At 38.0% G+C, this 13721-nt stretch overlaps 1 protein-coding gene across 1 annotated transcript; it reads right to left on the bottom strand.

The window, feature by feature from the left end:
• Positions 1–954: 954 nt before the first annotated feature.
• On the bottom strand, positions 955–11715 carry LOC111372217 (uncharacterized protein C57A10.07-like). The gene is made up of 3 exons (XM_022994442.1): positions 11133–11715; positions 2196–2320; positions 955–1477 (listed from the first exon to the last, which is right to left on the bottom strand). The coding sequence occupies exons 1-3, from the start codon at positions 11713–11715 to the stop codon at positions 1160–1162; spliced, it is 1026 nt and encodes a 341-aa protein (XP_022850210.1). The 3' UTR covers positions 955–1159.
• Positions 11716–13721: the final 2006 nt, after the last annotated feature.

Here is a 13721-nt window from a genome sequence, read left to right as displayed (position 1 = left end):
GAACAAAAATTCGAAGAACTGGAGAAGAGAATAGAAAAAGTTGCAGCACGAACACCAAAAAGATGTATTTTTTTCCACTATGATAGTGCCTGATATTGTTATAGCTCTGTAACTGTAAATTTACAATTATTTCTTCTTTTTGAAATGGTTATACTGCAGCCCCTTCACACGCAGAAAATAACATTTTTCCATATTTTTTAAGATTTGCTGGAAATGTCAGTTTCGACAATTGTTCATGGTGTAACTCATGATGTTGCTAAATTCAGTAGAGGGCAAGTTAGCACCCTCTCTTTCAATAACTTGAAGATTTCAGAAATTAGGCAGATTGCCCTTTTCTTCAATGTTGGGAATACACTCAGTTTTGATGCCCTCTTCGATGAATTTTAACACTTGAAAGTGATCAAAATGCCTTTAACATGATAGGACTACGTTGGGCAACACTTTCTCTCCAGTAACATTCTAAGCTAAATCACATGTATCTTCAAATAAAGCCCCATAATTTTAAGAGTTGTTATTTAAGTGGAAAGCAATTAATCCCCACGTGAAAGTAGGAATCCTTTCGGAATAAAGCCCAGAAATCACCAGCGAACTATCCTAAATTACAACTTATCAGCAGATCCGTCCATCCCGTAATAGCCTCTAACAGATGGTGTTTATGCTCTAATTCCTGATTTTCGAAGTAATGAATCAGTGATTCAACTTTAAGATGAGAATTGTTCTCCGATCCAGTTAAAAACCCATATCCTCAAATTTACAACTTATTAATATCAAGTTAGACATTAAATTGAGGACCGAATAGTCGTTAGTTAAGCATTCACAAAATAAAGATAGCATTGAAGTGCAGTTAACTTGAAAACCTTTTGTTATAAATTTAGTGCCAGATTTGTCTTTAACTTTCAATGCCATTTCAAGAATTTGGTTAGATTTTAATCGTCCAAAAAAAATGAAAGTCTCTGAAGAGTTGAGATTTCTCTACACTAGCAGACTTGGTATTCCATTTTATTATTTTCTATAATAATTACAAGGATAGAGGCATGTTAGGTACAGCAGTGGACATGGACGAGACGAGACTGAACAGTAGGATCTTAATTTACTGTCAAGTGATGTCCAATCAATTTGATTCTTACCAGAGTTCTTGTTTCTGAAGAGAACAATATTTTTAAGCCCATGGAAGGTAGCCTGGGTATGGAGCAGTCCCACAATATCTGAACAATCCTTCTATTTCAGGACATCCATTAGGATAAGGTATCGACCGATGAAAAGGATCACGACCGAGCTTTTTACGACGTAGTGAACCTAAACAACCATAAGGATCATCTTGAAATTGAGCCCTTACCAATGCTTCGCCTTTTAAAGCTGCTTCCCTTGAATTTTGGGAAGAAGGTGTGCCTGAATAAGAGAAGCTTGCCTCGGGAAATCCAATTGCCGATCGGTGCAGACGAACAAATCTCTCCTCCTTAAAATCGTAACCCACAACCTGAATTTAATTCCCCAAAAAAAAAGGGTCGGGTAAAAAGACAGTCATCTGATTTGACAATCCGCTTTCTCTAAAAACAAGAAAGCTACAAGTAATGTAACTATGAATCCAGCACAATTTGGGAAAACATACGACCGATCATTTTTTGTTTATATATTTTTAACTTAAAATCGAATTAACGTTAAATCCCCTAAGTTACATATGCGAGTGCGCACGCGCGCACACACACGCACACCTACCCTTATGCTTAACGGAAATTGGATGATGGCCGTCAAGTGTATCTGTTTTTGATAATACGTGAGAGAAAAACGAGTATTGACATCTAGGAACGGATATAAATTGACACAATAATAATGAAGTGGCATGAAAGGCAATGGATGCTGATGTTATGTAACTAGCAAGTACTGTTATCAGTGAGTAGGTGCCTAAAGGGCTCAATGGAAGACTGAAACATTAAGGCACCAGGCATAGAATCAGTCTCCTACATACTTCCAGGCACAAAATCGGAATCAAATGTATTTTATCAACTATCGAATGACGTTGATATCGGAGTCCTAAATTTCACTTATAGGTCAAAATGCTACAAAGGAGTCTTCAACTCATGCACATATAGTATGTTTAATAAGTATTGAATAAGTAATTAAGTATTAGTCAAAATAAACCGTGTCATTTAACCATTGTAGAGCAGCAAAAATGTATTAAAAAAACTTGGTCTTACAGTTATATTTTGTGGATATGTGCCAGTAAGCTCCCGGAACCGGCACACACTGAAGAGAAGATTCTCAAAGCTGTCTCTTGCATGTTCTTCTGTGAGTGCTCTTGATCTCACACTGTCTTGCTTGCCTGTACAGAGTTCACCAAGCCAAAGGAAAAATTGATAAGTGATTATTATAAGCACATATGGCAGATATTTGAATTTGAATATGAATATTAAATCAACAATTCTGTTAGTTATCTCGTTATATTGTTTATCATAATAAACAACCAAAGTTTTATGGCAAAACTGGAACTAAACAAGTAGCCGAAATAAATGGACAAAATCAAAGTTCAGATGGTCATTTTCCTCTAGATAGCAAATAATGATCAGGCACTTTTTTTACTTTATCAGAGGTTTCTGCATCACTGTCTTTTCATTAATCTCTTAAAGACCTTAATAATAACTCAAGTTACAAATGAAGCTCCAATTTTCATAATATTTCACCATTTCATGCATTATAAAATCAAAGCAACAAGAAACTTATATTGCAGAAAGTTAACTAATTTAATTACATAACCATGTACAATGAGCAGGATTGACTAGTGAAAGTTCACAGTTAGTGTAACTTTTTGAGATGCAGTATTTGAATGCATTCTGTTCATTGCATTATTTTGAGTTTATGAATGAGAAAAAAGATAGCAAAAACACCGAGGACGGATGATTTAGGGAGATTAATAAATCAGTAAATAACAAGAAGGGAAGGGGGAGGAGAAGAGAAGAAGAAGGCAGAAGCGGGGAGGAGGAGAGAAAACGGCCAAGCCAACTTTATAATTCTTAATCAATTCATCAACTGAGAAATTACAAACCAATGATAGGTTTAAATAATGAAAACCTAGAAATATAGGGCCAAGCCCATTATTTAAGTCCTAATTAAAATACGTAAACTTAAATAAAAGTCCAACTGAAACAATAATAAAAGTCCAACTAAAATACTGAAACAATAATAAAAGTCCAACTATAAGGATGTCCTCATCAATTCTCCCGAGGTGGGAGAAAACTCGACCCTGTCGAGTGGATATATCACCGTAGATTCCCGTCAATCTCCCAACCATAAGCTGAGTGGTTGGGCAAGTTTCTTCCGGCGTCTGTAGAAATGTGTCAGTGGCGGTCTGAACCTGGTGTCCTCATCAACTCCCCTCGGGTGAACGGGAGGCGATCTGGGCCAAGGAAGATCCTACTGACTCCGATAAAGCTCTAACAAATCAGGATCCAAATGCTGTAGTGTCTCCCTGGAGATCCATGCACAATCAGAATCTGGGCGACCAACCCAACGAACAAGGAAGCGCTGAACCTCTCCATCATTAGTGAACACAGTTTCTTCATCTAAAATAGCATCAATTTTATCTGTGTGTGCTGTGAGAGGTGGTAGTGGGTTAGAAGGGGCCAAAGAATTAGGATCAAGGTCCACAAAAGGAGGTAACAGGGGATCATCTGAGGGAATGAAATAGCCTTTATAAGCTACAAGGTCTTCAACATTGAAAGTATGGTGGTAACCAATGTGGGATGGAATGTTAACAATATATGCATTTGGACCAACTTGCTTTAAAATTTTAAAAGGACCAGCACTACGAGCCTGCAATTTGGAGGCGGGTCCATGTAGACGCCGCTCTGGCCTAATGCGAACCATAACGTAATCCCTAACATTAAACTCAATATGTCGTTTATATAAATCTGCTTGTAGTTTATAATTTGCATTACTGGCTTCAAGTTGTTTATTGATCTCAATGTGCAAATCACGAAGGTGTTGTACAAATGTTTCGGCTGATACTGACACTCTAGCCTGTGGGAACATAGGGATGAGATCTAATGGTTTCCTAGGCTTGTATCCGTGAACGGCTTCAAATGGACTCATACCCAATGAACGATTTACGGAGCTATTATACGCGATTTGAGCGACAAGAAGGATTAAATCCCAATTTCGAAGGTTCTCCCGGACCATACAACGTAATAAGTTACCAAGACTCCGATTAACAACTTCGGTCTGACCGTCAGTTTGAGGGTGGTAGGCTGTAGAAAATTTTAATTTGGTGCTCATCTTATGCCACAAAGTCCTCCAAAAATGGCTAGTGAAGCGAGCGTCCCTATCGGACACGATGGTTTTGGGAAGTCCATACAGTTTGACAATCTCATTAAAGAATAACATGGCAACCTTGGACGCATCCGATATTTTGCTACAGGGGATAAAGTGAGCCATTTTCGAGAAACGATCGACAACCACGAAAATAGAATCATGCTTCTTTAGGGTGCGTGGCAGTCCTAGCACAAAATCCATACTAACGTCTTGCCAAGGACAATTGGGGACGGGGAGAGGAGTGTATAGGCCTGTGTTCTGCTTCTTCTGTTTGGCCAATTGACAAGTGTTACATGTACTAACAATTTTAGCCACATCTCTCTTTAAACTAGGCCAATAGAATTGGCGTTCAACCTCCTCAATGGTCTTATCACGTCCAAAGTGACCGGCTAACCCTCCTGCGTGAACTTTTCACACTATAAAATCTCGCACTGAAATTCGAGGGATGCACAATTTATTGGTTCGAAAGAGATAATCCTGCTCAAGTCGAAAGTCATCTGTGCTGTTTGATTGTCCTCCTTGTAAATCGAGAAAGATATCCTTAAAATCTGGGCATGCCTCGTAATCCTCCTTAAGCCTTTCAAAACCAATGACTTTGACACTCATGATCGACAAAAGGGAAACACGACGACTTAACGCGTCAGCTGCTTGGTTCTCCACGCCCTTCTTGTGTTTTAAAACAAATGAATAGGCCTGCAAATATTCAACCCAACGTCCATGCCTAGAACTTAACCTCTTCTGAGAGTTGAGGTAACGGAGGGCTTCGTGGTCCGAATAAAGGACAAATTCTTGAGGCAACAAGTAGTGGCGCCAATAGCGCAAAGCCTGGACCACCGCATGCAGTTCCTTATCATACGTTGAATATCGTCGTTTGGCCTCATTTAACTTTTCGCTGAAATAGGCGACAGGGTGACGATCCTGACTTAAGACTTCGCCTATACCTACCCCAGAAGCGTCACATTCAACTTCAAAGACTTTGGAAAAATCGGGAAGACGCATGACAGGAGCTTCTGTCATTCGCTCCTTGACTAACTTAAAGGTCTTCGCTGCCCCTCGTGTCCAATGAAACTCTCCTTTCTTCATGCACTCCGTGATAGGCGCCATAATAGTGCTAAATCCTTTAATAAAACGGCGGTAAAACGTAGCTAAGCCGTGAAAGCTCCTGACATCATGAATGGCCTTAGGCTCAGGCCAGTCAATTATCGCCTGAATCTTAGTAGGGTCAGCCGACACCCCTGTCGACGAGACAATGAACCCCAGAAAAACTACGTTATCGATGAAAAAGGAACATTTCTTGACATTAGCATACAGGTTAGTCTCGCGAAGGGTAGAGCAAACTTGTTTGAGGTGGTCACGGTGTTGCTCCTTAGTTTTACTATAGATGAGGATATCATCAAAGTAGACAACGAGAAATTTCCCCATGAACGGCCGAAGAGTGTGTCATTACCCGCATGAAGGTACTCGGCGCATTACTTAGCCCAAAAGGCATGACCAGCCATTCATAAAGGCCATCTTTCGTCTTAAACGCGGTCTTCCACTCATCCCCTGGGCGAATTCTAATTTGATGGTACCCACTCTTTAGATCGATCTTTGAAAAGATTGTCGCGCCAACCATCATATCCAACATATCATCAAGCCCGGGAATGGAAAAACGATACTTCACCGTGATCCTATTGATAGTGCGACTATCCACACACATTCTCCAAGATCCATCCTTTTTGGGCGTCAATAGGGCGGGGACAGCACATGGGCTTAAACTCTCACGAATGAATCCTTTGTTGAGAAGGTCATTCACTTGCCTTTGGAGCTCAGCGTGCTCGGTAGGATTCATCCTATAATGTGGCAAATTTGGAAGGGATGCGCCGGGGACGAAATCTATGGCATGTTGAATATCTCTTAGCGGAGGTAGATGATCAGGTAGGTCTTCCGGAAAGACATCTCGAAACTCCTGAAGGATCGATTGGACTTCCGCGGTATCCTCGCTTGGGGAGTTAGATGAAACCTCCATGACTACTAAGGCGAACACAATTGAGTCACCAACAATTGTACGCTCAAACTCTGTAGGACTAATGATATGCAACCCCTTTTGTTCCACGCTTTTCGTCGCTTCTAGTGAACCAACCGGCTTTGGGGATAGTGGGTTAAGGTGAATCTTCTTTCCATTAAACACGAAGGAGCAGGAATTGGATCGACCATATATGGTTACATCTAGGTCAAATAGCCAAGGTCGTCCTAAGATGATGTGCCCGACGTCCATCGAAATAACGTCACACCATATATGGTCCTTATACTCCAGGAACTGGATAGGGACCAAACAACGCTCCTTAACAGCTATACAGGAGGTGTCAACCCAAGAGACACTATAAGGCTGGGGGTGAGGAACTTGCTTCAACCCTAGACGGGATATAGTAGCCTTCGAAACCGCATTAATACAACTGCCACTATCCACGATAACTTTACAGCCCTTGTTATTAATCTTGATGTAGGTGTGGAAGATGGCATGACGGCGCCAATCGTCGGCATCCTTAGGTTGGGTGAGGGTGCAACGGACGACACCGACCCTGGGTGTATGTGGGATAATGGGATTAGCCTGAATACAACCTAAGAAGGTATCCTCGCTGTCCTCCAAGTCTTCAAACTCTTCTAATTTAGGCTCATAAACCTGATCCTCTAGTGGTTCAACGACTATATCCTAACGTTCGTCCAGAACTAGGGCTCGACTAGGGCACTTAGAAGCAATGTGACCAAAACCCTTACAGTTGAAGCATTGCAAACGGGAGGATGTCCTTGAGACCTCAAAACCTCTACCTTTGCTATCCGATGCAGGGGTAGTATTAGAGGGAGGAGGACCTAGAATAGACTTAGGGGATGGCGTGGATGCAGATGAGGTTGTAGTGCGGGAGTCACTACGATTTCTATATGGTGTTCTAGTCACTAATTTATAATCCCGAACGAAAGAGTAGGCGTGGTCGAGAGTGGCGACACCCCTAAGGACAAGCTCGCGCCTAAGTTCGTCTCTTAAACCTTGCCTAAACCTACTCAAAGTCATAACTTCATCCTCAACAACCTGACATTTCATTCGAAACTCATCAAACTGAGCAACATATTCGGTCATAGGTCGATTGCCTTGTATAAGTGCGTTCCATTGATCCAGCAAGTTACCCCTATAAGATTGGGGTAAATATTTTTCTTGAAGGCGGCGCTTCATTTCATCCCAACTCCCAACAGGGGGAGCATGACGCCTTTCAAGGAGGTCTTCAACACTCTCCCAAAAGAGTTGAGCAGTGCCAGTTAATTTCAAACTGGCAAATTGTACCCTCCGATCTTCCGAGACCCCATACCATGCAAAGAAGCGATCCATATCTCTAACCCATTGATTGAAGGCACTAGGATCTAGACAACCGTCAAACGTAGGGGCATCCAACTTAATGTTTCGAAAGAGGCGCTCCTCGTGGCGAGGGGGAGATTGTGTACCATGACGGTAATACCCCCGCTCTCGGTCCCGAGCCTGATTCCCTTCCCTACGACCATGTCGGGCGTGGTGGTTTATGGTGATAACTTGGCAGGTTTAGATTTTTCAATGTTTGTTGAGTTTTTCTTTAGCTTGCCCGTGGGTTTTGTTGCTGATTCTATTGGTGCTACAATTGGTTCTGGAGCTGCAGAAACGAGAACTGGGTTCGGCAAGGTAGTATGTTGTCTGCAGCAACGGGTTTTGGTATTGATGGTGCGTGAATTGCTGTCCAGGGTTAGCTCTGATACCAATTTGATGTAGGAAGATTAATAAATCAGTAAATAACAAGAAGGGAAGGGGGAGGAGAAGAGAAGAAGAAGGCAGAAGCAGGGAGGAGGAGAGAAAACGGCCAAGCCAACTTTATAATTCTTAATCAATTCATCAACTGAGAAATTACAAACCAATGATAGGTTTAAATAATGAAAACCTAGAAATATAGGGCCAAGCCCATTATTTAAGTCCTAATTAAAATACGTAAACTTAAATAAAAGTCCAACTGAAACAATAATAAAAGTCCAACTAAAATACTGAAACAATAATAAAAGTCCAACTATAAGGATGTTCTCATCAACGGAAATTATTTGGATACTAAAATAGATACTAAATTGAGAAGTTCTCAAACAACAATAAATTAAGCCTATTTCCCAACAAATATGGGGTCGGATACATGAATCATTTTTTGCCACTCCATTTGACTCATTGATATGAAAATCCAGAGTCATTAGATCCAAGTAACTACAATTAGCTCTGACCCTGGCCATGTCTTCCAGAGCCTACAAAAAGGTTGAGGGTTGAATGAGGTTGACAACCTATGTGAAACTGTGTCAAAACTTATGAAATGAATCATTGTACAAATCGAGAAAGTTCATCCCTTTTCTTTTCTTATTTACAATCAGCCAGTTCAAATTGGAAGGGCTTCTGGTTGTGCATTCAAAGCGGTAAATCCAAATATTGATGGATCTTAAAATAGCATCATCATTTCCAGAAAACTCTTTTTTTTTTTTCTTTTTTAATTCATTTCAATCACATATTATTTCAATAAAATAATTTACACGTATTTTAAAAAAATTTCCTACTTTTTAATCATACATTCCCAAAAAAATAAAAATAAAAATAAATTCACTGTTAAAAAGATAGATCTTTTCCTAAATGAATATAACTTTCGCTTGTAGTTGCATTTGATAGCCCCATGGGCCATGCCCATCATCATCACAAAAGGAAATTTATTATTTCAACCCTGTCTACATCGTAGTTAATTGTATCCACGTGAATAGATAATATGGTACAGGGTATAATCGAATACATTTTATGAAACCATAATCGTGATGAAACAGAAACTTCAAAACAATAAGGGTAATTGGCACAAAACGTCCTTACCTTTCAAGTCTATTGTGGAAAACGTCCCTACCTTTCATTTTTTGGCATTTTTGCCCTCATTTCAACCTTTCTTTGCGCTGGACGTCCTTCCGTCCATATTCCGTCAGTTTTTCCATTAATTAAAAGATAATTGGCACAAAACGTCCCTACCTTTCAAGTCTATTGTGGAAAATGTCCCTACGTTTCATTTTTTGGCATTTTTGCCCTCATTTCAACATTTCTTTGCGCTGGACGCCCTTCCATCTATATTCCGTCAGTTTTTCCGTTAATTAAATACAAAAATACCTTCTTCTTTTTTTCCATAAACAAGGGTAAAATTGTCCTCACCCACTTCACCCCTTTTTCCCGTCATCAACTTAGTCCATAAGTAACAGTGGCAGCAACATGAATCTGAAAATACTTTAAATGATTAAGTTAAATAAAGAAAAAATATCGTGAACACATTATATTTCACAATTCCACAACTACTGTTGCTGTCATCTTGTGTCACTGGAAAATTTTAGAAAGACATATTAAATGGGTAGTCAATTTATAATGAGCCAAAATGGTGAATGGCTCTTTTTGGCAAAAAACTGAAGGAATATGGACGGAAGGACGTCCAGGGCAAAATGAGGGCAAAAATGCCAAAAAATGAAAGGTAGGGACGTTTTCCACAATAGACTTAAAAGGTAGGGACGTTTTGTGCCAATTACCCTTTAATTAACGGAAAAATTGACGGAATAGAAGGACATCCAGCGCAAAGAAATGTTGAAATGAGGGCAAAAATGCCAAAAAATGAAAGGTAGGGGCGTTTTCCACAATATACTTGAAAGGTAGGGACGTTTTGTGCTAATTACCCAAACAATAACCATGTTAAGCCGGGTTACTTGGTTTCTTTCGGTTCACATTACATGCCCATATGACACATCTTATCCCATTCCTCAGGTGGACATGATGTCTCTAACACAAAGGTCCAAAACGAATGAAGTACTCATGATAAATAATTTACTGGTATCAAATATGTAACAGATACTCCTAGGGAATTTAAGTAATACAGATATAAAGCATCAGCGACGAATAAACAGAATATCATCATTATAATCAAGTTTATCCCCACTATAAAAAATTGAAATTGTGCCAGAAAAAGCACTACCACTAGCCTCGAAATCTCAGCTGACTTGAGCTAGCTACAAAACGAGGACATATCATATGAAAGTTTACATTCATTTTGGTCAGAGAATGATAAAATGTGATTTCTAAAATAAAAAATATGTTGCCAGATTTCATCTATCTTTTTGCTCAGCCAGTAGTATATAGTTCTGAATTAAACCTGCTTTACATCAAACAACCAGGGAAATGCTTATTAACATATTTGAGCAATCCCACTCCTGCTTGTTCACATATTTGCATAACTTTCGAGAAGGCAAGAAAAAAATTCAGAGAACGAAGTAGAAAAAGAAGTGGAACGAAGGATCGCAATAAATCTTAAACTGCAAGGACTTCGAGAAGTTAAGATGTGTTAACAATGTAAAATCGCCTGTATCAGTCAAAAATTTAATTGACGGAAAAATATCACCACAATATCATTTATAAATCTGATTTGATTTCGTTATTTCTCATAACTTCCAATTATGAAAAGGAAATTACGTTTAATCAACTAACAGAAGCTTCTTTACTAGCTATGCACAAGGCTCACATCTAAAACAAAATTTCACTAAAAACTCCAGAAAGCTCTGATCCTAATAATGATAGAGAAAAAAAATACTATTCCAGTCAATGAAATGTCACTAGCATAGCCAAGACAGATCCAAAAACATCACATGTAGGCAAGATATTCCTACCTTGCTATTTTCAAACATCAGAATACTTCAAGTTCAAACATTTCCAGTCATTCCAATATTAATAGATCATTTCTAATTAATTATCTCAGCAAGAAAGTAAACACAAGAAAGCCACTCACCAAACCATCCTTTTGACTCAGCAACAACCCAATAACTCTGTGCTTCGCTTCGTGGACCTGCATCCTTCCGCGTCTCACCCCCACTAAACAAGAGCAATGCCTCATCATCATTAGCTGCAATCTCCACCCCTTTCCGTATATGTGTAACAAAAGTAGCAGCTTGGCCTGGATGCCTCTGATATGACTCCAAAAACCATGAATCCTCCTTATCAACCTTCTCACAACTACTACTCGTATAAATGGAATGCCCCGCCACCATTACAAGATTCTTAAACTTCGAAAATGGATAATTATACACATTAGCATCTAATTTTTTATAATATGGCATCATTCTAACAGGGCTTCCATATAATATTATGAGAATTGTGATCCCAAGTGACAAGCAAATCAAGAAGAGCATAAGAGGGTGAAGCTTGTAATAGTATTGGATTCTGTTTCCTAATGAACTTAGCATTTTAATGGGAGATTTTTTGGGCTTTCGAGATTTTTTTACGATTCCAGATTCTAAGTCAAAATCACCCCTTGGATAGGCCTGGAAGGATTTGGGACTATTACTAGACCCTAATGAATAACTTGTCTTCATAGATATTTGATTTTTTTCTTTTTTATTTTTAATCACGTAATTTTTCATAAAATAATATTATACGTAAATAAAAAAAATTCTTCTTTTACAACCACTCATTTTTCAAAAAAATATTATCACACTAATTTTTATTTCTACAAAATGCTGGTTGGGCCTGAAAATATCTCAAAACCAATATTAACGGGTGAAGGAATTATAAGGTATTTACAATTTGGATTTTTAAAAATTTTGTTTCAGTAAATGAGAGTTTAATCAACTTTTACTAATTTTTGTATTATTTTTTATAGGATTCATTTGATTTTTATGTACTTCTATTTAATAAATAAATAAATAATCTTATATTTAACTTATTTGATATCCGTTTGAATCGTTACTTACATGACGATAGAATCCATAACATACAGTCGTAAATTTATATTTATCACGTCAATAAAAAATATAAAAATACAAGTTGCTTAAATTCAAAAATAGAAAACAATTATAACATTTTAATATTTTGATAAAAAAAATGTCTAATGTTCAATGCTATTAATACATTCAAATCCTTAGAAACTATTAAATTAATCAATCAACTAATATATAAAAAATTGAACTAAAATTTAATTTATTTGTATAAAATTTTAGTTAAAAATTGATCTTTGTCTATAGAAAAATTAGAATAGCCAATAAAAAGAAAAGTGAAAAATTTTATAAAAATTTTAATTTACATATTGATTTTTTTTCTTAGAGAGGAAGAAATAATAATAATAATAATTATAGGTTAAACAAAGAAAAATATATAGATTTTTAGTTGAATGGATAGAAATATTATTTAGTTGAAAAATAAGTAACAGGATTAAAATTATCGATTTCATTGGACAACAATGCACGATAATTTATTGTTATGCTGATCTAGTGAAAGTCTAATCTGTGGTCCCTTAGAAAATTGTTGGGTTAATAGCACAAAAAGTTCCTACGTTTGACATTTCTTATGGAAAACATCTGAAGGTTTCATTTTTTTGCATTTTCATCTTTATTTCAACGTTTCATTGCAAAAAATGTCATTTTCACCATTTTTTAATAGAAAATGACATAATACCCTCTAAAATGGTGATAGAATAATGCCCCATTGATCTGCCTGGTGGCTTTTGGCATTTTTGCTACTTCGACGGGCGTGTATAACCTGAAAAGTGAGGGTGAGGCTTTTCCCCCGTTTTATCTCCGGCATGAGAATTAGTATACGTGTTAGAAGAAAATAAATTCGGAATTCAGATGGCTGAAAATAAATACAATCATCCATACATGTGTCGCCCTTGGGGGTATTTATAGATGTCGGAAGTCGAGTGAGAGCCGCGTGATTGTGGTGCCATGTGTCCCACGTTGGCCTTCTCATTATCCCCACGTTCTAAGTGGAGGGGTCTTAACTACCCCCGAAGGTTGTGGCCGTGGTAATTGCAATGTAATCTTGTTAATTCATCAGACTTTATGGCTAAGTGTTGAGATGGCCTTATGTAAAGGTAGAGCACTCCCGGGGCGTCGACGATCTATCGTAGAGGTAGAGCGTCCTCGAAGGGGGTCAATGGTATCTCGTTGACGTGTAGTGACTTATCTTGCTCATCTTCGAAGGTGGTCTTCTATGCTAACTTACATCATTAGCCCCCTATTCCTTGTCGATATTTTTTGGCAAGGGGTAGCAAAATTTTTATTTTATTCATTTTTTTTGGCACATAATTGTTTCACGTAAATAAGTCGAGCAATACAGTTAAGGTTAGTCAGCTATTTTACTGTACATTTGACACTCATCCAATGGGCCTATCCTTGGAGGGAATTTTCCCCCCAAAAAAATTTGAACCTCTTGCCTATAAAAATGGGTGGTCTCCCACATGGAATCATCCTCATTCTTTCCCAACATCCTAGACTTTCACTCCTTCAAGGTAAAATCTTCCTCTTTCATTCTAAGATTTTTATTTTGAATTCTGCTTTCCTCTTTCTTTTTTTTTTTTTTTTTTTTTTTTTTTTTTTTTTAA

This window comes from Olea europaea, chromosome 23 (assembly GCF_002742605.1).
Source record: "Olea europaea var. sylvestris chromosome 23, O_europaea_v1, whole genome shotgun sequence".
NCBI classification, from domain to species: Eukaryota; Viridiplantae; Streptophyta; class Magnoliopsida; order Lamiales; family Oleaceae; genus Olea; species Olea europaea.
This window is presented reverse-complemented; position numbering and strand designations above follow the sequence as displayed.

Bases quoted from the DNA above. Each gene is read 5' to 3' on its own strand.
- LOC111372217 (XM_022994442.1), bottom strand. From the start codon at position 11,715: ATGAAGACAAGTTATTCATTAGGGTCTAGTAATAGTCCCAAATCCTTC. The intron at 2,321-11,132 runs GTGAGTGGCTTT...AACTCTGTACAG, and splicing joins TGAGTCAAAAGGATGGTTTG to GCAAGCAAGACAGTGTGAGA. The intron at 1,478-2,195 runs GTAAGACCAAGT...AATTAAATTCAG, and splicing joins CATATCCACAAAATATAACT to GTTGTGGGTTACGATTTTAA.